Source organism: Oncorhynchus keta, chromosome 16 (genome assembly GCF_023373465.1).
Source record: "Oncorhynchus keta strain PuntledgeMale-10-30-2019 chromosome 16, Oket_V2, whole genome shotgun sequence".
In the NCBI taxonomy this organism is placed as follows: domain Eukaryota; kingdom Metazoa; phylum Chordata; class Actinopteri; order Salmoniformes; family Salmonidae; genus Oncorhynchus; species Oncorhynchus keta.
In genome coordinates, this window is record NC_068436.1 from 17,038,696 (window position 1) to 17,062,589 (window position 23,894).

At 43.0% G+C, this 23,894-nt stretch overlaps 1 protein-coding gene, 1 long non-coding RNA gene and 1 other non-coding gene across 5 annotated transcripts; 2 read left to right on the forward strand and 1 right to left on the reverse strand.

Moving 5' to 3' along the window:
* Positions 1–79: 79 nt before the first annotated feature.
* On the reverse strand, positions 80–23,034 carry sgms2a (sphingomyelin synthase 2a). Of its 2 annotated transcripts, none has more exons than XM_052464862.1 (6): positions 22,875–23,034; positions 9,789–10,396; positions 9,267–9,384; positions 6,831–6,984; positions 6,067–6,128; positions 80–910 (listed from the first exon to the last, which is right to left on the reverse strand). In XM_052464862.1, the coding sequence occupies exons 2-6, from the start codon at positions 10,241–10,243 to the stop codon at positions 725–727; spliced, it is 975 nt and encodes a 324-aa protein (XP_052320822.1). In that variant the 5' UTR covers positions 10,244–10,396; positions 22,875–23,034; the 3' UTR covers positions 80–724. The 2 variants fall into 2 exon arrangements, with proteins under 2 accessions (XP_052320822.1, XP_052320821.1); XM_052464861.1 differs by having other exon boundaries at positions 5,962–6,128.
* LOC127907987 (uncharacterized) lies at positions 917–4,489 on the forward strand. 2 transcript variants are annotated; one of them, XR_008065812.1, is made up of 3 exons: positions 917–3,204; positions 3,300–3,497; positions 3,606–4,489. It is a non-coding gene; the product is annotated as an uncharacterized LOC127907987 (long non-coding RNA). The 2 variants fall into 2 exon arrangements; XR_008065813.1 differs by having other exon boundaries at positions 3,300–3,412; positions 3,526–4,489.
* trnaa-ugc (transfer RNA alanine (anticodon UGC)) lies at positions 7,271–7,345 on the forward strand. The gene has a single exon. It is a non-coding gene; the product is annotated as a tRNA-Ala (tRNA).
* Positions 23,035–23,894: the final 860 nt, after the last annotated feature.

Consider the following 23,894-nt stretch of genomic DNA (forward strand, 5'->3'; position numbering starts at 1 on the left):
CGGGTGGTGTGATTGGTGCGTTGATAGATGACGAAGGCAAAGGGGTTGAAGTAGTATCTGCACTTTGATTGGACAAAACTGAAGTCAACGTGTTCTTTTTTTATTATGAAGGTATAAATTATGGTACATTAGGACACACAATCATATGAGACTAAAGACTAAATGCACATTGAATGCAAATTAAATTAATACACAATATAAAACATTGAAAACAAACATCTTAAAGTTTGCAATTTAAAATTGCATGCATTTCTATTTAAAGGCACATTTTGGAAATTATATATTTTTAAAGTACTTAATATTCATTAAATCTAATTGATGTAAACGTAATAATGTATAGCTCTATAAAATTCTATTTTTATGTTGGAGTTTTGAGTAAAGCTGCAAGCCAGTGGCAAAGCGCTGCATGACATCGCATCATGTTGACTTCAGTTGAGTTTGTTACAGTAACTTTCACAAGAATAAAGAACATTTTCAAATAAACAGACCTCATAAATAACATACATTGTATTGGTGAAGTACACAAGGACCCAATGTGGACTATGTTATTCTTCTCACATACTTTCCCTATATGACCATTTCCTCACAAACTTCAACTATCCTTCACATAATACTTTAAATCACATAATAGAGCATAAATACTGCATGAATACAAAATAGGTTGGGGTGTTCAAAGCAACACTGGCGGTGAATGCCTGGTGAACACGACCCTGAACTGGAGTCCCTACTCCTCCCGCAGGCTCTGCACTGCACTGTACTTCTTACAGGAGTTCTTAAGGCAGGCAGGGGGCCAGGTGATTGGCCAGCAGAAGGAGCAGGGCACCTGGGTCTGCACGTTCCTCTCAAAGAAGTTGAACACGGGGTTCCACCAGGTGTTGGTGAGGTAGTTGTTGGGCGAGCACCGCAGGGCCTGTCAACAGAAACAACAGACAACTTAAACGTGAGCATTACATCATAGGAGACTTCAAATCGCTGGTACTGATACCACCACCAACACAGTGCTGTGGATGATGCTCTACATGGTCGTGTATCCAGATATCCAAGGTACTACATCAGAAAGAGGGGTGTGGAGGACCAGTTCAATGGAACCTAAAGAGAACTCCTTGTTGAAGCATGATGTAGTACAGTGCCCAATCATAATGCTATGTGTAACATATCCAGTGTCCTGTTTCCCAACGCTCGTTGCTTTGTAATAATGTTTTCCATGTCATTTGTACCCGTTCACACCACAGAGAGGGTGCAGGCGGAGATCGATGCAGTGGTGGGCCCAGACAGGGTCCCGTCTCTCACTGATAAAGGCAGCCTGCCGTTCACAGAGGCCACCATCATGGAGGTGCAGAGGATGACTGTGGTGGTCAGTTAAGAACAAATTCTTATTTACAATGACAGCCTACCCCGGCCAACGTTGGGCCAATTGTGCGCCGCCCTATGGGACTCCAAATCACGGCCGGATGTAATACAGCCTGGAATCGAACCAGGGACTGTAGTGACGCCTCTTGCACTGAGATGCAGTGCCTTAGACCACTGCACCACTCGGGAGCATTTGCACAACAAACAAAGACAAGAGCCTTACTGAAGAATAAATAGTCCTCTTTTTATTTATTTTTTACTTTTAGCAGATGCTCTTATTAAGAGTAACTTACAGGAGCAATTAGGGTTAAGTGCCTTGCACAAAGGGCACATCTACAGATTTCACCTAGTCAGCTAGGGGAATGGAACCAGCAACACCTTTCAGTTACTGGTCCAACCTATTAACCGCTAGGCTACTACCCAGTGTGGCAAAAGGCAAAAAAGATCAGACCCCTCCCTCATCCAGATCCAGAGCCACATTTATGGGCTCTAAGACCAACTATTGACTGGGGAATAAAATAAGAAACTGCCACAACAGCATGCGACCAGCAGAGGGAGCCAAATGCACGGGAACTACAAGTACTGAGCATTAAACAAGAACCAACCTACAGGAAGACTGAGGAGGAGTGGTATGAACAGACCTACCAAACCAACGCCCCAACGGAAGAATACTTATGGGCATCAGTGCTGAAGGAACTAACATTGGACTAAGTGCTACATAATCTTGAGCACGTGGCAAAGAAAAGTGGCAAGGACATAATGTAATGGCACACTGTGCTAAGATAGTTAGGGGGAAGATGTTCGGGAGTGCAATCTGAGTGTCTAAAAGAGGTATAAAATTAGGAGAGATCAGTGCCTAGGCATGATCCTCAACCCATATGATTTGGACATCATAGAGAATCATCAGACCAGGTACATTACCTTTACTATACTCTGTTTGTATTGGCTACTTTGACATCAAGGCACGAGCAAACTATTGACTGGTACATCTTAAGAATTATGTTGTACACTAGAAGCTCAAACCACATAAAAAGAATAAGAGAACAAGGTTGTGAAAGAGAGAAGATTGGCAAGATTGAAAACCCCAGAAATAAGTAAAGTAAATAAGTAAAGCCTCGTAGTAGCCAAGGGTCGATAAAAGGGAATCAATATCTAAACAGTAGGCAGTAAAAAGTGGAACCATAGGAAATTCGGACTAAATAAGAAAAGTATAGTATTATAAACAGCAGAGGCCAAAATATTACTACTCTTATAAAGAGCAGTTTCGGGAAGGACCAAGGGAATAGAGCTTCAAGGTAAATATATGGGTGTTTGCTTTGTTTAAGAGTTATAAGAAGTGTGTTAAGCGATTTACATTTGCAATATTATCTGGCATAGTATAGCGCATTAAGGATTGATTGAGCATTATTGATGTATTAGGACTGTAGAACCATTGAATTGTAATAACGTGTATAAGACAAAAAACAGATTGACTTAATAAAAGCTTGAAACTTTGACAACTAGGCCAGATTAACGATCTGGAGAGCAAACGCCTCTGACACTCTCACGGAACAGAAGGTGACCCTGGTTATAGGTTAAAGTGATTGCACTAAAGAATATTTCATTGTGTGGACAATAATATATCGTTGGAAAAGTCTATACATATAACAATACTAGTTTCCAAGTGACTACAAGCTGACGAGTATAATAACTAACAGAAGATGAGTTATTAGGTATTGATATATAAAGAGAAGAAGACAAGGTTAGGGAGTATAGGAAGAGTCTATAAACATAAAGTAATAAAGTCCTCATCTATCCAAGGCCCCATACTAGACTACTGTTATTAGGTATTGATATATAAGAGAAGAAGACAAGGTTAGGGAGTATAGGAAGAGTCTATAAACTATAAAATCTATCCAAGGCCCCATACTAGACTACTGTTAAATTGATATATAAGAGAAGAAGACAAGGTTAGGGAGTATAGGAAGAGTCTATAAACATAAAGTAATAAAGTCCTCATCTATCCAAGGCCCCATACTAGACTACTGTTATTAGGTATTGATATATAAGAGAAGAAGACAAGGTAAGGGAGTATAGGAAGAGTCTATAAACATAAAGTAATAAAGTCCTCATCTATCCAAGGCCCCATACTAGACTACTGTTATTAGGTATTGATATATAAGAGAAGAACAAAAGGGAGTATAGGAAGAGTCTATAAACATAAAGTAATAAAGTCCTCATCTATCCAAGGCCCCATACTAGACTACTGTTATTAGGTATTGATATATAAGAGAAGAAGACAAGGGAGTATAGGAAGAGTCTATAAACATAAAGTAATAAAGTCCTCATCTATCCAAGACCCCATACTAGACCGGGAAATAAGGGAGTGACAACATGAACGAAGGAACAAACCCAACTCACGCCAAGGGCCATTACGAATACATAGAAGGGTCTAACCAGAGGACGGGGTAGAGGCTTTTGCTGCAGACGACGGGCAAAAGTCAGCACCGTGACACCAGCCAAAAACAATTGTAGACTTTGGCATAAACATTTATCAATAGTAGTAATATGGATATGTAGAACATCTCATCTTTGTGCAATTCAATAATCAATGAAATTGTTGACAGTCAGGCAATTGACACAACTACAAGGGAAGGAGCTGTAATAGTAAATGTCAGGCCCTATTATGATGTCAGTCTTAGTTTTGACCAGCAGGGGGAGTAACACCATGCCAACACATTATAGCACTTCTATAACCTACACGTTGTGATGACACTGCTATCAAACAAACATTCACACTTGTAATTCACAGAACTATGGGAGGTTTACACAACATTTCCCTGAAACATGAAGGTCATTACGTTAACATTAGGTTAATCATTATGTAAACATGCAGAAAGCGGTCGTCTTTTGAGGTGAATCTCACAGGGTGGGTAGAGCCATCTATCATGATCCTAGCCAGGCCTAATGGATGAGGATGAGGGTGTACTCAGTCGTGTAAACACTGTGGTAGGTGGTTCAGAAGTGTGTGTGAGTGCTTCTGGCATTGCACGTGCACACACACACACACACACACACACACACACACACACACACACACACACACACACACACACACACACACACACACACACACACACACACACACACACACACACACACACACACACACACACAGCTAACCTTGTGGGACACACAATTCAGTCCCATTAAAAATCCTATTTTCCCTAACCCGTACTCTTCCCCTAAACCTAGCTCATAACCCTAAAACTAACCCTAGCTCCTTACCCAAACCCTTAACGTAATTCTAACCCTAACACTAATTCAAACCTTAACCCTAAACCCCCTAGAAATAGCATTTGACCTCGTGGGGACTAACATCATGTCCCCAGTTGGTCAAATGATTGTTTGTTTACTATTATTGTGGGGACTTTTGGTTTGGAACCATTTCTTATTGGTCTATTAACTTATCACCTGGTGATTTCACCAGGCAGGCAAAAACTACATCCCACTAAAATTGCCTGAAATTTCAGCCTGCCTTTTCAAACAGCTCTTACATTACAATGGCATTATCATCATTTCACATATTATTCCAACCTCGGTGTCACAATATACATAAAACACAGGTAAATCAAGTTTTTGACTGCACTGGGCCTTTTAAACTGCTGTATTGTCAGCGTTTTCTTGCTCATCCACCAATAGGTCTACAGAGAAAGAAGTAGAGACTGAACAAGCTGCTTGTCAAAAAGGACACTTTTTCTACTTTGTCTCATTCTCACTGGTGGGTGTAATTAAATTAATCTTGTAAAGAAGATTCTAAAGCAGCAGTATTCAACTCTGACCCGACGAGATCCAGAGCCTGCTGGTTTTCTGTTCCACCTGATAATGAATTGCACACACCCGGTGTCCCAGGTCTAAATCAGTCCCTGATTTTTGGGGAACAATGAAAAAATGCAGTGGAGCTGGTTTCGAGGTCCAGAGTTGAGTTTGAAGGTTCTGAAGCCTGGTAAGCCGTTTCTGCTGGATAGTATCAGTCCATCTGCAGTATCATCAAGAATCTACTTTATCATCTGCTGTATTATCTATCTGCTTCTACTACATGACAGTATCATGTCACCTGGACGTTGGCCATGGTGTGGTACCACCAGAAGAGAAACGATTACTCTATCTACATCACAGGAGGTTGGTGGCACCTTAATTGGGGAGGACGGGCTCGTGGTAATGGCTAGAGCGGAATAGGTGGATAGGTGATCTAGAATAGGGCATTCCATTTGTTCCGTTCCAGCCATTATTATGAGCCGTCCTCCCCTCAGCAGCCGACTGATCAATATCTCACCTGGATGACCAGAAGAGAATGTGTCATTTATTTTTAAGATGTTTCATTGTCACATACACCAGATAGGTGCAGTGAAATGTGTTGTTTTTCAGGGTCAGCCAAAGTAGTACGGAGCCACTGGAGCAAATTAGGGTTAAATGGCTTGTTTAAAGACACAGACAGATTTTCACGTTGGGTATTCCAACCAGCAAACTTTCAGTTACTGGCCTACCCCTCTTAACCCCTAGCCTACCTTCCACCCCATTACTATATCTAGTATCAGCATCATTCTAGATCCTACAGTGTCAGCATGTCACCTGGACGTTGGCCATGGTGTGGTACCACCAGAAGAGGCGTGAGGTGATGAAGTAGGCCACCACCACATCCACACTGTAGTGTTCGTGGGCCACCAGAATACACACCACTCCCACAGCAGCCAGCAGCCAGCACATCAGGTGGTACCACCAGAACGTCCGCGGGGAGTCTGGACGAGACAAAAACACACACAGGAGGTTCTTTCATTTCATTAACCTGGTCAATGTTAAGTGGATGGCCATATAAAACACATGAGTCTGGAGGGGGGCAGACACACATGGGGTTGTGTATGTTGTCAGTAAGGTCAGACGTTGCATCCTCTTGAACAAGTCCCACACAGGAGGGAAGGTAATATCAGGGCTGTCATACTCATTCCATGGAGGGCCTTCTTCCAATTAAGACCCAGACAACCAGGTGAGGGGGGAGTTCCTTACTAATTAGTGACAAGAGAGAAGTGAAAACCCACAGACAGCCCATTAGAATTAGTTTGACACGTGTAATAGTGCAGGGTTTCCCAAACTCGGTCCTGGGCCCCACTTGGGGGACCGTTTAGTTTTTTGCCCTAGCACTACACAGCTGGTTCAAATGATCTAAGCTTGATGATGAGTTGGTTATTGAAGAGGGGAAGGGGGGGAGGCAGGGTTTGGGAAACACTGTAATAGAGGATCAGGCCACACCTGGAAAATGTCCCTCCATCAACCAAATGTATATCTGCCTGGCAACATTACTACATAATCCAGGATGCCGTAGCTATGGGACCTTGTTTGACCTAACAGATAATCTAACCTAGATGAGAATATGATATACTTGTTAGTTATCAATAATGAACAGTATTTAGATGTGTGTGTGTGATATTTTATCCAGCACTCACACTCTTTAATAAACAGGTAGGTGAGGGTAAGCATGACGGTGTGTCCACTGTAGAGGAAGTCACCACACATGAGGTGGGAGCCGGTGATGGACAGACCGCCGCCGGAGATCAATGTCAGCACACGCTGCATCTTAGCGTGAGAGTCCCCATACAGCTGAGAGAGAGATAGGAGGGAGAGAGAGAGAAAGAGAGGGGGGGATTGAGAGAGAAAGAGGTAGGAGAGAGAGAGAAAGAGAGGGGGGGTTGAGAGAGAAAGAGAGGAGGGGGGGATTGAGAGAGAAAGAGGTAGGAGAGAGAGAGAAAGAGAGGAGGGGGGGATTGAGAGAGAAAGAGGTAGGAGAGAGAGAGATTAGCTTGACAGACATTACAAGCAGCTTCAGTTAGAGGAATAAAGAACATTATACAAAACGTCATTGTAACATCAGTGCAACACAAACAATGTTCCTGTGTGGCTCAGTTGGTAGAGCATGGCACTTGCAATGCCAGGGTTGTGGGTTTGATTCCCATGGGGGACCAGTACAAACAAAATATTAAAAGTATGGACTCGCTACCGTAAATCGCTCTGGACAAGTCCATCTGCTAAATTACGTACAGTTGAAGTCGGAAGATTACATACACTTAGGTTTGTCATTAAAACAATTAGGACATCTACTTTAAACAGCTTGGGAAATTCCAGAAAACTATGTCATGGTTTTAGAAGCTTCTGATAGGCTAATTGACATCATTTGAGTCAATTGGAGGTGTACCTGTGGATGTATTTCAAGGCCTACCTTCAAACCCAGTGCCTTTTGCTTGACATCATGGGAAAGTCAAAAGAAATCAACCAAGACCTCAGAAAAATAATTGTAGACCTCCACAAGTCTGATTCATCCTTGGGAGAAATTTCCAAACGCCTGAAGGTACCATGTCCATCTGTACAAATAGTACGCAAGTATAAACACCATGGGACCACGCAGCCGTCATACCGCTCAGGAAGAAGACCTGAGGAGACCTCCGAAAGATGAACATACTTGTGCGAAAAGTGCAAATCAATCCCAGAACAGCAGCAAAGGACCTTGTGAAGATGCTGGAGGAAACCAGTACAAAAGTATCTATATCCACAGTAAAACGAGTTCTATATTAACATAACCTGAAAGGCCGCTCAGCAAGGAAGAAGCCACTGCTCCAAAACCGATGTAAAAAAGCCAGACTGCGGTTTGAAACTGCACATGGGGACAAAGATCGTACTTTATGGAGAAATGTCCTCTGGTCTGATGAAACAAAAATAGAACTGTTTGGCCATATTGACCATCGTTATGTTTGGAGGGAAAGGGGAGGCTTGCAAGTCGAAGAACACCAACCCAATGTGAAGCATGGGGGTGGCAGCATCATGTTGTGGGGGTGCTTTGCTGCAGGAGGGACTGGTGCATTTCAAAGGATAGATGGTATCATGAGGGAGGAAGATTATGTGGATATATTGAAGCAACATCAGTCAGGACGTTAAAGCTTGGTTGCAAATGGGTCTTCCAAATGGACAATGACCCCAAGCATATTTCCAAAGTTGTGGCAAAATTGCTTAAGGACAACAAAGTCAAGGTATTGGAGTGGCCATCACAAAGCTCTGACCTCAATCCTATAGAAAATGTGTGGGCAGAACTGAAAAAGCAGGAGGCCTACAAACCTGACTCAGTTACACCAGCTCTGTCAGGAGGAATGGGTCAAAATTAACCCAACTTATTGTAGGAAGCTTGTGGAATGCTACCGAAATGTTTTACCCAAGTTAAACAATTTAAAGACAATGCTATCAAATACTAATTGAGTGTATGTAAACTTCTGACCCACTGGGAATGTGATGAAAGAAATAAAAGCTGAAAGAAATCATTCTCTCTACTATTATTCTTATTACTTCACATTCCCAGTGGGTGGTGGTGATCCTAACTGACCTAAAATAGGGAATTCTTACGATGGATTAAATGTTAGAAATTGTGAAAAACTGAGTTTAAATGTATTTGGCTAAGGTGTATGTAAACTTCCGACTTCACTTGTAAATGTTTGGAAGTGTTAATATGAGCCTGTGTTAATGGATAGAATTGTACCTATCCAATGAAATTGCATTTAAACTCGCCAGTGTCGTCATCTTTCTCCCATCAGATCAGTGTACCACAATACCCAGAAAACCTTGATTCCCTGGGGCATATATTTCCAATCGAACTCAAGACCGGATGCGATAATGTTTGTGTTCGAATCCAAAATGGCTTTTTTATGAGCAGCTATTGAGCATGGCAGGCAGATCGATATGAGTTCTGGAGGGAGCCAGGATGAGATCACGGCAGGACGTGGTTCACATGCCACAGCTGACACACACACACACACACACACACACACACACACACACACACACACACACACACACACACACACACACACACACACACACACACACACACACACACACACCTTGGGGGCACAGGTGAAGTGATTGCCGGGTACAGGAAGGGTTGTGATGTACATGGTGATGCAGCGGTACAGGTAGAGGGTGCCAATCAGGAAGAAGAACCTCCGACCTGCAATCGACCTGGAAACAAACACACAAAGGGAAAATAAATCATGTCATCAAACAGGCCACTGTTAAAAGGGCTGTGGAACATTTCTCTTGGACATAGAACAGTGGAGGCTGCTGAGGGGAGGACGGCTCATAATATTGGCTGGAACGGAGCCAATAGAATGGCATCCAACCATGTGTTCGATGTATTTGATACCATTCCACCTCCCCAATTAATTCCTCTCCAATTAACGTGCCACTAACCTCCTGTGACATAATAATAATGAAAATGTCATGTTCAGCATACCGTAGCACTTCATATAGCCTACAATCACTGTCTTATACTGTTAAACCTGAATGTTGTATAGTCTGGTTAGAATTTCACATACATGGGGATAGCCTTTGACACAGATATCCCAAGATAACCGTTCTCTTACTTGTATCTGAGGAACAGCCACTGTATAACCCAGATTCCCACCAGGAGCATGCCGTTGATCTCGGTGACTGTGAACGCCCACTTCACCCGGTCAATGTAGTCAAAGAACTTATCGGGCAGTGGCGGGCTGTTCTCCTTCTCCGGGACCCTCTCGTGGACGACCGTGATGACCACGGTGGTCAGGACCAGGTTGAAGATGGCGTAGAAGAACGCGATGGCTGTCTTCCACCACTCCGTGGGCAGCCGGTTGCCCTTGGCGTCGGGCAGCGAGATCTTGACGTAGTCCCTGTGGTGCCCGATGACCTTGCGTAGGCATCGTTTCGTGTCCTCCGGAGTGTTTTGCCCGTGTTTGGGGCAGTTGGCGTTAGGGAGGACCCCAAAGACACTGGCAAGGACCCCGCTCTCACCATCCATGCCCGGGTCCAGATGGGATGCAGTCGGGTCCACGAGCGCCATGGTCCAACACTGTCTACTGTCCACACACCAATGAAGAGCTCTCTGGTTCACCCAATGTCAGCTAGTGCCTCTGAGGGGCCTGGATAAATAGGAATTAGTCCTTGTTGTTGGGCCTACTGTATTTGGTTTGACTGAGGCAAAGATGTCTTCCCCCTGAAGAAGAACAAGAGGTTAGGATTTCAGTTTCATTTTGGTTCAAAAGGTGTTTACTGTGTGCTTGTTTCCTGCAGGAGAAAGAAGACACTGGAGAGACTTGAGCCGTAATGGAAGGATGGAATGCCTATCTGTGGGTAATTACTGGCTAATGTTCCCTCATTGTCTTTAATTTGGCTGGAGACAGACATGTCCTTTTGGAAACTCATGACAACCTCTTCTCATTCTTCAGTTAACAACAAGTACAGTACACTAATATCCACCACCATTCCATTAGCAAAAGGACAGTTGTAAACTGAGATACTAATTAATAATACCAGATGTCAAGGAAGTCATCATTACGAAATGCTAGTAGGCTACATATGTAGGATCTTCTTTGGACACTGTGTTAACCAACCTCCAAACGAGCTTCAATGCCATACAACTCTCCTTCCGTGGCCTCCAACTGCTCTTAAACTCTGGCAAAACCAAATACATGCTTTCAACCGGTCGCTGCCCGCATCTACCCGCCTGACTAGCATCACTACTCTGGACGGTTCTGACCTAGAACACGTGGACAACTACAAATACCTAGGTGTATGGCTAGACTGTAAACTCTCCTTCCAGACTCATATCAAACATCTCCAATCCAAAATCTTTCAATTTCGCAACAAAGCCTTCACTCACTCCGCGAAACTTACACTAATAAAACTGACTATCCTACCAATCCTCGACTTTGGCGATGTTATCTACAAAATAGCTTCCAATACTCTACTCTGGATGCAGTCTATCACAGTGCCATCCGTTTTGTTACCAAAGCGCCTTATACCACCCACCACAGCGACTTGTATGCTCTAGTCGGCTGGCCCTCGCTACATATTCGTCGCCAGACCCACTGGCTCCAGGTCATCTACAAGTCTATGCTAGGTAAAGCTCCGCCTTATCTCAGCTCACTGGTCACGATAACAACACCCACCCGTAGCACACGCTCCAGCAGGTATATCTCACTGGTCATCCCCAAAGCCAACACCTCTTTCGGCCACCTTTCCTTCCAGTTCTCTGGAGACTTAGATTTCCCTCACTAACTTTAAACATCAGCTATCTGAGCAGCTAACCGATCGCTGCAGCTGTACATAGTCCATCTGTAAATAGCCCACCCAATCTACCTACCTCATCCCCATACTGTTTTTATTTACTTTGCTGCTCTTCTGCACACCAGTATCACTACTTACGCACCATCATCTGCTCATCATCATCTGCTCATCTATCACTCCAGTGTTAATCTGCTAAATTGTAATTACTTTGCTACTATGGCCTATTTATTGCCATACCGCCTTATGACATTTGCACACACTGTATATAGACTTTCTTTTTTTCCTATTGTGTTATTGACTGTACGCTTGTTTATTTCATGTAACTCTGTGTTGTTGTTTTGTCGCACTGCTTTGCATTATCTTGGCCAGGTCTCAGTTGTAAATGAGAACTTGTTCTCAACTAGCTAACCTGGTTAAATAAAGATAAAATAAAATATCAAACTAGCAAATCCTATATCTGCATGTCCCTTTCATTGCCAACTCTTCAACTCTCAGCTCCTGTCCTGTGATTTAAATAGTTTGGCTTTAAATACCACATTTTCTCCCCAAAAAACCTGCCAACCTTCCAGGCAAAAAAAAACAAATAGTCGTTTCTCTAAATAGGTCGTCCAAGGATGATGCCAGAACCAAAATGGGAATCACTTCCCCAAACGTTTTCAGAATGTAGCCTAAGCAAGGCTGCTGGTTTGCTTTAATGCAATAGAACATTAGTACATGAAAAGCCATGGCTCCATAATGATGATTTAGGATTAGGATGATGATGAGCAGGGAGGTGGTGGAAACTTCCAGATGTAGACTGTGATTCCACTGCTCTTTATATGTAGGATTAGAATGATGATGAGCAGGGAGGTGGTGGAAACGTCCAGATGTTTACTGTGATTCCACTGCTCTTTATATGTAGGATTAGAATGATGATGAGCAGGGAGGTGGTGGAAACGTCCAGATGTTTACTGTGATTCCACTGCTCTTTATATGTAGGATTAGAATGATGATGAGCAGGGAGGTGGTGGAAACGTCCAGATGTTTACTGTGATTCCACTGCTCTTTATATGTAGGATTAGAATGATGATGAGCAGGGAGGTGGTGGAAACGTCCAGATGTTTACTGTGATTCCACTGCTCTTTATATGTAGGATTAGAATGATGATGAGCAGGGAGGTGGTGGAAACTTCCAGATGTTTACTGTGATTCCACTGCTCTTTATATGTAGGATTAGAATGATGATGAGCAGGGAGGTGGTGGAAACTTCCAGATGTTTACTGTGATTCCACTGCTCTTTATATGTAGGATTAGAATGATGATGAGCAGGGAGGTGGTGGAAACTTCCAGATGTTTACTGTGATTCCACTACTCTTTATATTTAGGATTAAGATGATGATGAGCAGGGAGGTGGTGGAAACGTCCAGATGTTTACTGTGATTCCACTACTCTTTATATGTAGGATTAGAATGATGATGAGCAGGGAGGTGGTGGAAACGTCCAGATGTTTACTGTGATTCCACTGCTCTTTATATTTAGGATTAGAATGATGATGAGCAGGGAGGTGGTGGAAACTTCCAGATGTTTACTGTGATTCCACTGCTCTTTATATGTAGGATTAGAATGATGATGAGCAGGGAGGTGGTGGAAACTTCAAGATGTTTACTGTGATTCCACTGCTCTTTATATTTAGGATTAGGATGATGATGAGCAGGGAGGTGGTGGAAACTTCCAGATGTTTACTGTGATTCCACTGCTCTTTATATGTAGGATTAGAATGATGATGAGCAGGGAGGTGGTGGAAACTTCCAGATGTTTACTGTGATTCCACTGCTCTTTATATGTAGGATTAGAATGATGATGAGCAGGGAGGTGGTGGAAACTTCCAGATGTTTACTGTGATTCCACTACTCTTTATATGTAGGATTAGAATGATGATGAGCAGGGAGGTGGTGGAAACTTCAAGATGTTTACTGTGATTCCACTACTCTTTATATGTAGGATTAGAATGATGATGAGCAGGGAGGTGGTGGAAACTTCCAGATGTTTACTGTGATTCCACTACTCTTTATATGTAGGATTAGAATGATGATGAGCAGGGAGGTGGTGGAAACTTCAAGATGTTTACTGTGATTCCACTACTCTTTATATGTAGGATTAGAATGATGATGAGCAGGGAGGTGGTGGAAACTTCCAGATGTTTACTGTGATTCCACTACTCTTTATATGTAGGATTAGGATGATGATGAGCAGGGAGGTGGTGGAAACTTCCAGATGTTTACTGTGATTCCACTACTCTTTATATGTAGGATGAGCAAATTAAGGAGATAGAGTTTACTGTACTAGTCATTCCTGGCTGTATCAGCTTAAATCATCATTTTATCAAAATGCTCTTTGTGGTGTTTACAACTGCAGGCTACTCTAGGGTGTTGACGTGAGTGTTTATTTGAACCTTTTGTAGTTGGATATTTCCCAGAAGCACTGGCTCATTTACTCCTTGAAGGCTCTTATTTTGGGGACTCTGACAATTGCACCAGACAGCCTACTTCTCAGACCTGAGTTCAAATACTATTTGAAACCCTATTGCTTTATTTGTGGTTAATTGAACTTGCATGGCTTAATGGACCAATAGAATAGTCCAAAAACTACAAACCCCACCCACCTGGCATTCCAGGCAGACTAGAGCAAACACTCAAAAGTATTTGAAAGATTTCAAATAGTATTTGAACCCAGGCCTAGGGCTTTTATTTGACTGCAAGTTTGTTCTTCTGTCAAGGAGGATCTGGAACGCTGATCAAACCATTTGTAGCTCCGCCACGGCAACGTAGTTCTCTTTCTGTCCTCCCCTGCCTGAGATGATATACCCAGCCTCCTCTCTATATCCCCAGCTGCCAGGAGCGGTTCCAAATGCAGGCTTCACATTTATAGACTATATGTTCTGCAAGACTGCCTCAAGTAGTTACAGTGTAGAAGCTGCTCACTGAACACCATGTCACATGGCTTGTGTCGTCCGCCTTGCATGGATGTTAGGAGATACAGGAAATGGCGATTGGTTGGGAGATGCATGTAGTTGCTGTATGAAGTGTGCTGGCTGGACAGACTGTCACTGTACTGTAGGCTTGGTCTGAGACTTGAGAGAGCAGAGAGAGAGAATAGGTAGAGAGGAAGAGGGAAAAAAGAGCCAGAGTGGAGAGGTAAAGAGAGATAATAGGTAGAGAGGAGGAAGTAAACAAAGAGAGAGAAGAGGGAAGGAGAGACAGAGGGAGGTAGACATAGATGGGTAGAGAGAGAGGGAAAGAGAATAGGTAGAGAGGTAGACAGATGGGAGGAGAGAGTGAGGAGAGAGAGAGAGAGAGAGCGAGAGGGGTGTCTGTGGGAATGACTTAGAACCTATGGACTCTCTCTCATAAAGGGAGAACACCAATCAGGGGGGCGTTGTCCCGATGGACAAGAACACACAATCCCATTGTACCAGCTGACAATCCAGGTAAAAGACACACACACACACACACACTATACCATGCATGCACACATGTTCGAACACACACAATGCATAGACACATTACACCGACTGCACTGTACTTTGAGGTTTCTTTGAGCTAAGAAAAGAGAGCCCAGCCCATTGCTTATCCAGCTCTCAAAGTGAGGGCATCTGGCTTGATTGAAGAGTCCTAAGCTAAGTATAACCTCTGACTCCAAGGCCTACTGCAAATGAAATCTTCAGCCAGGGGGTGGATGGATGACTGAGACCACGGAGTTGGTATCTTCTATCACAGATACAGATGACAGTCTTAGTATAGGGAGGCTCCAGTGTACCTGCGAGATTCACACGGCCAAAGAGCTAAGTGTGTGTGTGTGTAACCTGAGACTGACTGAAACCTGTCGACAGACACACCTCTCCTGCGTCACATTCCTCCAGGCGCACACACACACACACACACACTGAGAGCAAGGGGGTCGCCTTCTGAAATTCAAAGTGAATTTTTCTCTGTTGTCTTTAATTATTAGAGAAAATGTTATTGCAACCACATGCTTAAACTCTCAAAAAGTGAACAACTGTAGCTACAAAAATAAAGAATTGTTCATTTGATGTGGGAGTAATAGACAGTTTACTGTCAACTTTCCAGAGGTGGACAAACTAGCCAAAACAAAGGATCATGACTTACCTAAAGCCACAGGTCCGTTGACTAGAGGTTTCCATTCGCACGCCAGAATAAAGCACAGATTCTTGGACACAGGAACATGAGTTTATTTGGGACTGAGCCCTTTTTCTTGTTTCTTTTGGGTTGAAGGGGACCCCCATTTTAAAGCATCCGTGAGGTCTGAGGTGTTAAATCCTGGTGCCAGGTCCTTACTAACTATTGTGTATATATCTGAGTTGATTTAGTGACTCAAAGGGCATGATAATAATGGTTGGTTTATAACATGTTTCCAAGTTTAGTTGTTTATTGAAACTGAATTGATATGCAGACTTCACAGACCATGTTGAAACTGAATTTAAATGCAGGCTTCACATTTATAGACTATATGTTCTGCAAGACTGCCTCAAGTAGTAACAGTGTAGAAGCTGCTCACTGAACACCATGTCACATGGCTTGTGTCATGGACGTTAGGAGATACAGGAAATGGAGGAATAATCATTCAGAACTTTACCTTGTGTTTGTGTTTATTCTCAAGTTAAAAGGAATAGATTGTGTTGTTTCATATACTGTAGAGGCATGTTATATTTCTGTAGGTGGACCATGTTCTTAGAGGTATTTTACCCACTAGGTGGAAGCACTGCACACTTTATGTATGGTTTTCAAATTGATGTAGTTCTGTCCTCGTCTATGAAATGTTCTGGATTATGTCATGTTTCATGTGTTGCTGCTACTTTTGCACCGGCTAATGGGGATCCTAATTAAATACCAAATGGTTAGGCCAACACAGTCCACATGCTGCCTATCTACCCACCCTAGATACCATTTCCAAACTGATATGAACAGGTCCCTCAGAAGAGAGGGCTACTCACGGAATTTGAATAGCAAAGTAGAGTACTTTGCACCTGACCCGAAATAGGCTGGATCCTGGTGTTCCAACTGAGCCTTCTAGTGTACTGTTTAAAGAACTGTACGGTGGTGTCGTAACGTTGCCTTAGGCAGATTGACCCGACAGTACAAAACATGGTTTCATTCACCGGGGAAAATCACCCCAACAGCAACACGGAAAGAGAAAATTATTAAGTAATAAGGCCCGAGGGGAAGTGGTACATGAGCAATATACCACAGCTAAGGGCTGTTCTTAGGCACGACACAACACGGAGTGGTAGAGTGAAAAGGAAGAGAACGCAACACAGCATGGTATAGTATTCCACTATTCCAATACAGGAGACATGAACCAAAAAGGATGCCAGTAAAATGTACTTTAAATGGGGATAATCTCTGCCTGTTCATGCTCTCTACCTCTTTTCAGTTCATGATGTGAGAGGACTTCAGGAATGGCCCTTTTCTATTCTCCTGCACTTCACAAGCTTCTGCCGCCTTTTAAAAGGTGCGAGTGCATCTCAGAAATGTTCAATGCGTACATAAAGCTTATTTCTCTCAAAAATATTCCACAAATTTGTATTTCAACCCTATTCTTAATGAGCATTTATTTTTGCCAAGATAATCCATCCAACTGACAGGTGTGGCATATCACAAAGCTGATTAAACATTACACAGGTGCACCTTGTGCTGGGGAAAATACAATGTCACTCTAAAATGTGCAGTTTTGTCACACAACCCATGTATCAAGGTTTGAGGGAGTGTGCTATTTGCATGCTGACTGCAAGAATGTCCACCAGAGCTGTTGCCAGATAATTGAATGTTCATTTCTCTATCATAAGTCGCCGCCTCCTGCCAAATTCTCTAAAATAGCATTGTATGTCCAACCGGCCTCACAACCACAGATCATGTGTATGGCGTCGTATAGGCGAGCGGTTTGCTGATGTCAACGTTGTGAACAGAGTGCGCCATGGTGGCGGTGGGGTTACGGTATGGACAGGCATAAGCTAGAGACAATGAACACAATTGCGTTTTTTTTTAGATGGAAATTTGAATGCACAGAGATACCGTGACGAGATCCTGAGGCCCATTGTCGTGCCATTCATCCACCGCCATCACCTCTTGTTTCAGCATGATAACGCATGGCCCCATGTCGCAAGGATCTGTACACAATTCCTGGAAGCTGAAAATTTCCCTGTTCTTCCATGGCCTGTCTACTCACCAGACATGTCATCCATTGATCATGTTTGGTGTGTACGACAACGTGTTCAAGTTCCTGCCAATATCCAGCAACTTCGCACAGCCATTGACGAGGAGTGGGACAACATTCCACAGGTCACCACAATCAGCAAGTTTCAGATAGAACACCACCTTCCTGACTCACAGATGTTTCGCTTTCTCTTATGTAACAAGCTTCTGAGAGGATGGCTGTAAACCAATAACTACGGTCCTGACTGTTGCTCTCTGAACAAAGCTCTATTCGGAATCCTATATCAGTAAATGATATAGACAAGTAACCACATCAAAGGCAACATGTCCTTGTCAAGAAGCCTTCTCTGTCTCCTCTCCTTCTGTAGCACTGAGGCCAATACTCAATGTTTTGATGCTTCCCTCAAGGCTATCAATCACTGGCAGGTCCCTCAATGCTCTCTCAAGGTTACAGACAGTGCAGAGAGCATCATAAGGGCTAAAATATGCTACAGGGCTTCTATGAGTAAGTAAAGGTGTGGATATAAGTCTATAATTTATTTTTATTCGTATTTACTGTAACTAATATTTTTCAGATGAGATTGAAGATATTTCTTTCCAATGGTGTCCTCCGCATGACTGTGCTGTGTACTGACCTGCAGGTCAACAGATAGCTTCTCCACCAGGCTAGTTTTCCACTGGCCCTCCCAGATGTGTGCACAGCAAAGCCTGTTTTCCAGCAGTCCCTACTGCTGCACCCAGTTCTCTCTCGGAGTCTACAGGGATGGGTGGTGATGGGAAAACTGGCAGCCAAACCTATCCCACATGCTCACAGACTGAGTAATGGATGGCACTCCACTCTCCTCGTGTTAGCTATACTAGCTATTTCTAGAGGAGCCGCCCCAGTTGCAATGAAAGCTGTATTTTACTCTAGAGGAGTCGTGAAACTGCGGCCACCATTTTGGGTCCCACATAATGACATGTTACATGACAGCTGTCCAGTTATTTAGTCAGATTCACCATCAAAGGGAGGGTTAAAAATAAAGCAGAGTCAGTACCAGAAGTGACTCGGCCCTGTGGAGATCAGAGCTCATCATAGTGAAGAGTCCCATCCAGAATACTATTTTCCCTAACCCCTAACCTTAACCCTAAAACTATACCTAACCCCTAACCTTAACCCTAAAACTATACCTAACCCCTAACACTAACCTTAGTTCTAACACGAATTGTAACCCTAACCACCTAAAATAGCATTTTTCCTTGTGGGGAGTGGCAAAATGTCTCCACTTGAGGATAGTTAAACACACACAGTTAAACGCACGCACGCACGCACGCACGCACACACACACACACACACACACACTGCTCCCACAGAGAAAGAAACATACACTATTCAAGAGCTTTGCAGTTTAGTTTAGAAATGTTTGGAAAGCAATCATGATCATATTTGAGGAGACATTTCATGGGGAGCTCTAAGTGGACTATGGTGCTAAATGCAGGTTCGAAAATATGGATGTATGTTTATGTGAGAGCAGTTAATTATGCCTTTTTAGACAGTGGTTTACATACACTGTGAAGGCTTTACGGCACAGCACACACTAATGGAATGAATGATGGCAGGTCAGGAATCACTGTATGTCCTTTCCCACTGTCCAATCAATGCGGTTGATTTAAATAAAGTTCAGTCAGTGAATAGATAAATGCACAGTAATCAATATGAGGTACTGCCTAACAGAGGAATATTGACATATCGTTGTCTGTTAATAAGACCTTTTTAGAAACAACCCAAATTTCCACATTTACTTTGCCTTCTTCAAATTTCTTAGATTTGAGCTCTTAATCATTGAGTCTTCTTCTTATTGCAGTGATCGCTCTCTTTCTCCGATACCTCTCCTTCTCACTCAACAATAGGGGCAACAGCATTGGAAGGTCGGACAATTTAAATCCGTTTACCACATTTTTACCAGCATGTCACATGTGCAACCAGAGGGAAAAAAATCCTAGACCCCCTTTACTCCACACATAGAGACGCATAGAAAGCTCTCCCCCGCCCTCCATTTGGCAAATTTTACCATAATTCTATCCTTCTGATTCCTTCTGAAAGCAGGAAGTACCAGTGACTCGCTCAATACGGAAAGGGTCAGATGACAAGGATGCTACACTACAGGACTGTTTTGCTAGCACAAACTGGAATATGTTCCAGGATTCATCCAATGGCATTGAGGAGTTCCCCACCTCAGTCATCGGCTTCATCAATACGTCCATTGATAACGTTGTTCCCACAGTGACTGTACGCAAGAATATCCTGCTATGCCCTCAGACGAACCATCAAACAAGCAAAGTGTCAATTCAGGATTAAGATTGAATCCTACTACACTGGCTCTGACGCTCATCAGATGTGGCAGGGCTTGAAAACTATTACAGACAACAAAGGGAAACCCAGACGCGAGCCTACCAGATGAGCTAAATGCTTTTTATGCTCGCTTCGAGGCAAGCAACACAGTAGCATGCATGAGAGCACCAGCTGGTCTGGATGACTGTGTGATAACGCTCTCGGTAGCAGATGTGAAAAAACCTTTAAACAGATTAACATTCTCAAAGCCACTGGCCAGACGGATTACCAGTGCGTGTACTCAAAGCATGCGCAGACCAACTGTCTTCACTGACATTTTCAACCTCTCCCTGACCGAGTCTGTAATACCTACATGTTTCATGCAGACCACCATAGTCCCTGTGCCCAAGGAAGCAAAGGTAACCTGCCTAAATGATTACCGACCCATAGAACTCATGTCCGTAGTCATGAAGTGCTTTGAAAGGCTGGTCATGGGTCACACCAACAGCATCCTCCCGGACACCCTAGACCCACTCCAATTCGCATACCGCACCAACAGATCTACAGATGGCGCAATCTCAATTGCACTCCACACTGCCCTTTCCCACTTGGACAAAAGGAACACCTATGTGAAAATGCAGTTCATTGACTACAGCTCAGCGTTCAACACCATAGTGCCTATGAAGTTCATCACTAAGCTAAGGACTCTGGGACTAAACACCTCCCTCTGCAACTGGATCCTGGACTTCCTGACTGGAGCCCCTCAGGGGTGTGTACTTAGTCCCCTTCTGTATTCCCTGTTCACCCGTGACTGCATGGCCAAACATGACTCCAACACCATTAAGTTTTCTGACGACACAACAGTGGTAGGCCTGATCACCGACAATGATGAGACGGCCTATAGGGAGGACGTCAGAGAACTGGTAGTGTGGTGCCAGGACAACAACCTCTCCCTCAATGTGAGCAATACAAAGGAGCTGATCGTGGACTACAGGAAAAGGCGGGCGGAACAGGCCCCCATTAATATTGACGGGGCAGTAGTGGAGCAGGTCGAGAGTTTCAAGTTCCTTGGTGTCCATTTGGCAGGTGTCCCCAGATACTCAAAAAGTTCTGCATCTGCACCATCGAGAGCATCCTGACCGGTTGCATTACCGTCTGGTATGGCAACTGCTCGTTATCTGAACGTAAGGTGCTACAGAGGGTAATGCATAAAGCCCAGTATATCACTGGGGCCAAGCTTCCTACTGTCCAGGACCTATATACTTGGCGGTGTCAGAGGAAAGCCCATAAAATTGTCAGACTCCAGTCACCCAAGTTATAGACTGTTTTCTCTGTTACTGTACGGCAAGCGGTACCGGAGCATCAAGTTTAGGACCAAAAGGCTCATCAACAGCTTCTACCCCCAAGCCATAAGACTGCTGAACATTTAATAAAATGGCCACCAGACTATTTTCATTGACCCCCCTCCTCCTCCCTTTTGTACTTTGCTGCAACTTGTTGTTTATTATCTATGCTTCCCCCTACCTACATGTACAAATTACCTCAACTAACTGGTACCACCTGCATATAGCCTCGTTATTGTTATTTTATTGTGTTACTTTAAAAAATATATGATTTACTTTAGTCTATTTGGTAAATATTTTCTTAACTATTCAACTGCACTGTCGGTTAAGGGCTTGTAAGGAAGCATTTCATGGTAAGGTCTACACTGTATTCGGCGCATGTGACATAAAGTTTGATTTGATTAGCATTGTAAAGTTCAAGCCTGTCTTCCATCAAGACATAGGACCAAATAACATGTGCATGTTCCTACTCTTTTACATAGAAAAATAATTCACCGGCAGCACATAGGAGTCCACATCCTTCCCCCTTAGAAGACCAACATGGGCAGGTCTCCGGTCGGCTGAAACCACTCTGTTACACCCTGGTGGCTTAGCCACACATGGGTGGGTGCCTGGTGGATAATTTCAGGGTATGGAGACTGCCTGGGTTCCAGGATTACAGGGCGCTGCGGCGGGGGTGTGTCTGTGTGCTGAGCAGCAGGTCTCCACATTTAACATTTACTTTTCAGGAACAGCCCTGGTTAGTTAGTAGGACACAGCACCCCCCACCTTCACTTACCACCATGTTCTAAAAGGGGCACCAGGGTGAGGTGGGGGTTCCACCATGGAAATAGTCAATATAATGTTAAGGGTTCCATGAGCTGTTCTGTCTCTTGTAACTCAATGGAAGGACATTTCCAGACTTTCATAGACCTGCTGCAATTGGAAATGGGCCGGTATTGGATTAATGTAATGTAATTAGACTAATAAACATTTGAACATCTACTGTAGCCTACGTCGTTGGCTTGTACATTAAACGTATTCTATTCAAATACTGTATAGTTAGCATAGTTTAGACGTTCAACAAGAACATATCACCTGTAGAAGTGTGCCTTGTCTACAGTATTTCCTGTTCCACGTCATGCTGCCAATGAATGATAACGAACCTGTTCTCTTGGCCCTAATAAAGTATCTTCACATGACATCCTCATTTCGTGCACAGTATTAGGCTAGTATTCTTTCACCACTCAGGCATCTTTGCTTGCTAATTTAATATTGTGAAAGATCATGTTTTAATTTTGAAACTAGGCTATTTGGAACTGTCCATGACTATAGGCTACACAGTGAATGAAAGAAAAACGTATTTTGTTGTCGAACTACAATGACGTGACCTACTGGCAACATAACATAAATTGGCGATACCAACCTAGATCACAATAATTATCTTCACACGTTGTAATATTCATTCCATATGATGCAATTCACTCTAGGCTATTTAGTAGCCTAGCATACGTGCACTTGGTTATAATTCATTTTATATAGAGCATATCGTTTATCAACCTACCTGTCTTGCTTGGGATCCTCTCCAGTTGTGCGCCTTGTTCTTTCAGCGATCAAACTCCTAATGTTTACATGGCTGAAATGAACTCTGTCTTTGAGCGTGCGCTCCTCCCATATGCAAACATACAGTGGTCCAACCCCTCTCTGTGTTACTGTACAGCCTAGCCTACAGTCAGCTGCAGAAACTGTCGCCAAAAACATCACTTATTTACGTACCTGCCCACTCCTTTGTATAAAGATTATTTAATAGCAAGCATACAATTGTTTCACCTGACCAGAGGTGATAGACATGATAAAGCAACCTTCCAATTCCCACCCATTCAAATATATATTGCATAGCATTTTGAAGTGCAAGATATGCATTTCAATCTTTTTCTAACTTCCCATAATGAATTAGGACTACAATGTATACAACTGGACATTTTATTTGCAATTCAATTTATTAAATTTTTTAAATATAATTTGTACTCTCATACAAAACATCTAAGAAATAAACATGCTCTATTTAAGCTAGATTGTTCACGCTTCAAAAGAGGCAAAGCCTAGTCTTAGCCAACTAGGCCTACATGATGATTAAGAAAAATAGGCTATTTATTCCCAGGCCTGTTCTGTAATGAGGACATTGGATAAGTACATAGCCTATCATCACACATCTTTCTTTGATGTGGGGTTAGGCGTTTTCCAAAGAAGCAAACTACATATATACTACACATATATACTACCATATGCAACATTTAGTCGGCTACAAGTTTAAGTTTACAGTGCAATTCTTCACAGATTGCTTTTAATGTTTTGTAATCAAGTCTGTCTTTACGATAATTGTTTTATAGGTTGGATAATATTTTGTATGTATTTTTTCATGAGTAGGATTTGCCACTGTACGCGATATAGTTATTTAAATAAGTTATTTCCAATCATATAATTTAATTGGAAAAAATCGAACTGGAGCCAACAAACTAAAATGTCTAATATGAATATGCATTTTATCCAATGTGCATTCCGCACTTATCTCCGCGATGCACAC

Coding starts and splice junctions, on each gene's coding strand:
- sgms2a (XM_052464861.1), bottom strand. CDS start 10,243: ATGGCGCTCGTGGACCCGACTGCATCCCATCTGGACCCGGGCATGGAT. Junction 6,985..9,266: donor ACTTCACCTGTGCCCCCAAG/GTGTGTGTGTGT, acceptor TCTCTCTCTCAG/CTGTATGGGGACTCTCACGC. Junction 6,129..6,830: donor CTACCTGTTTATTAAAGAGT/GTGAGTGCTGGA, acceptor TGTCTCGTCCAG/ACTCCCCGCGGACGTTCTGG.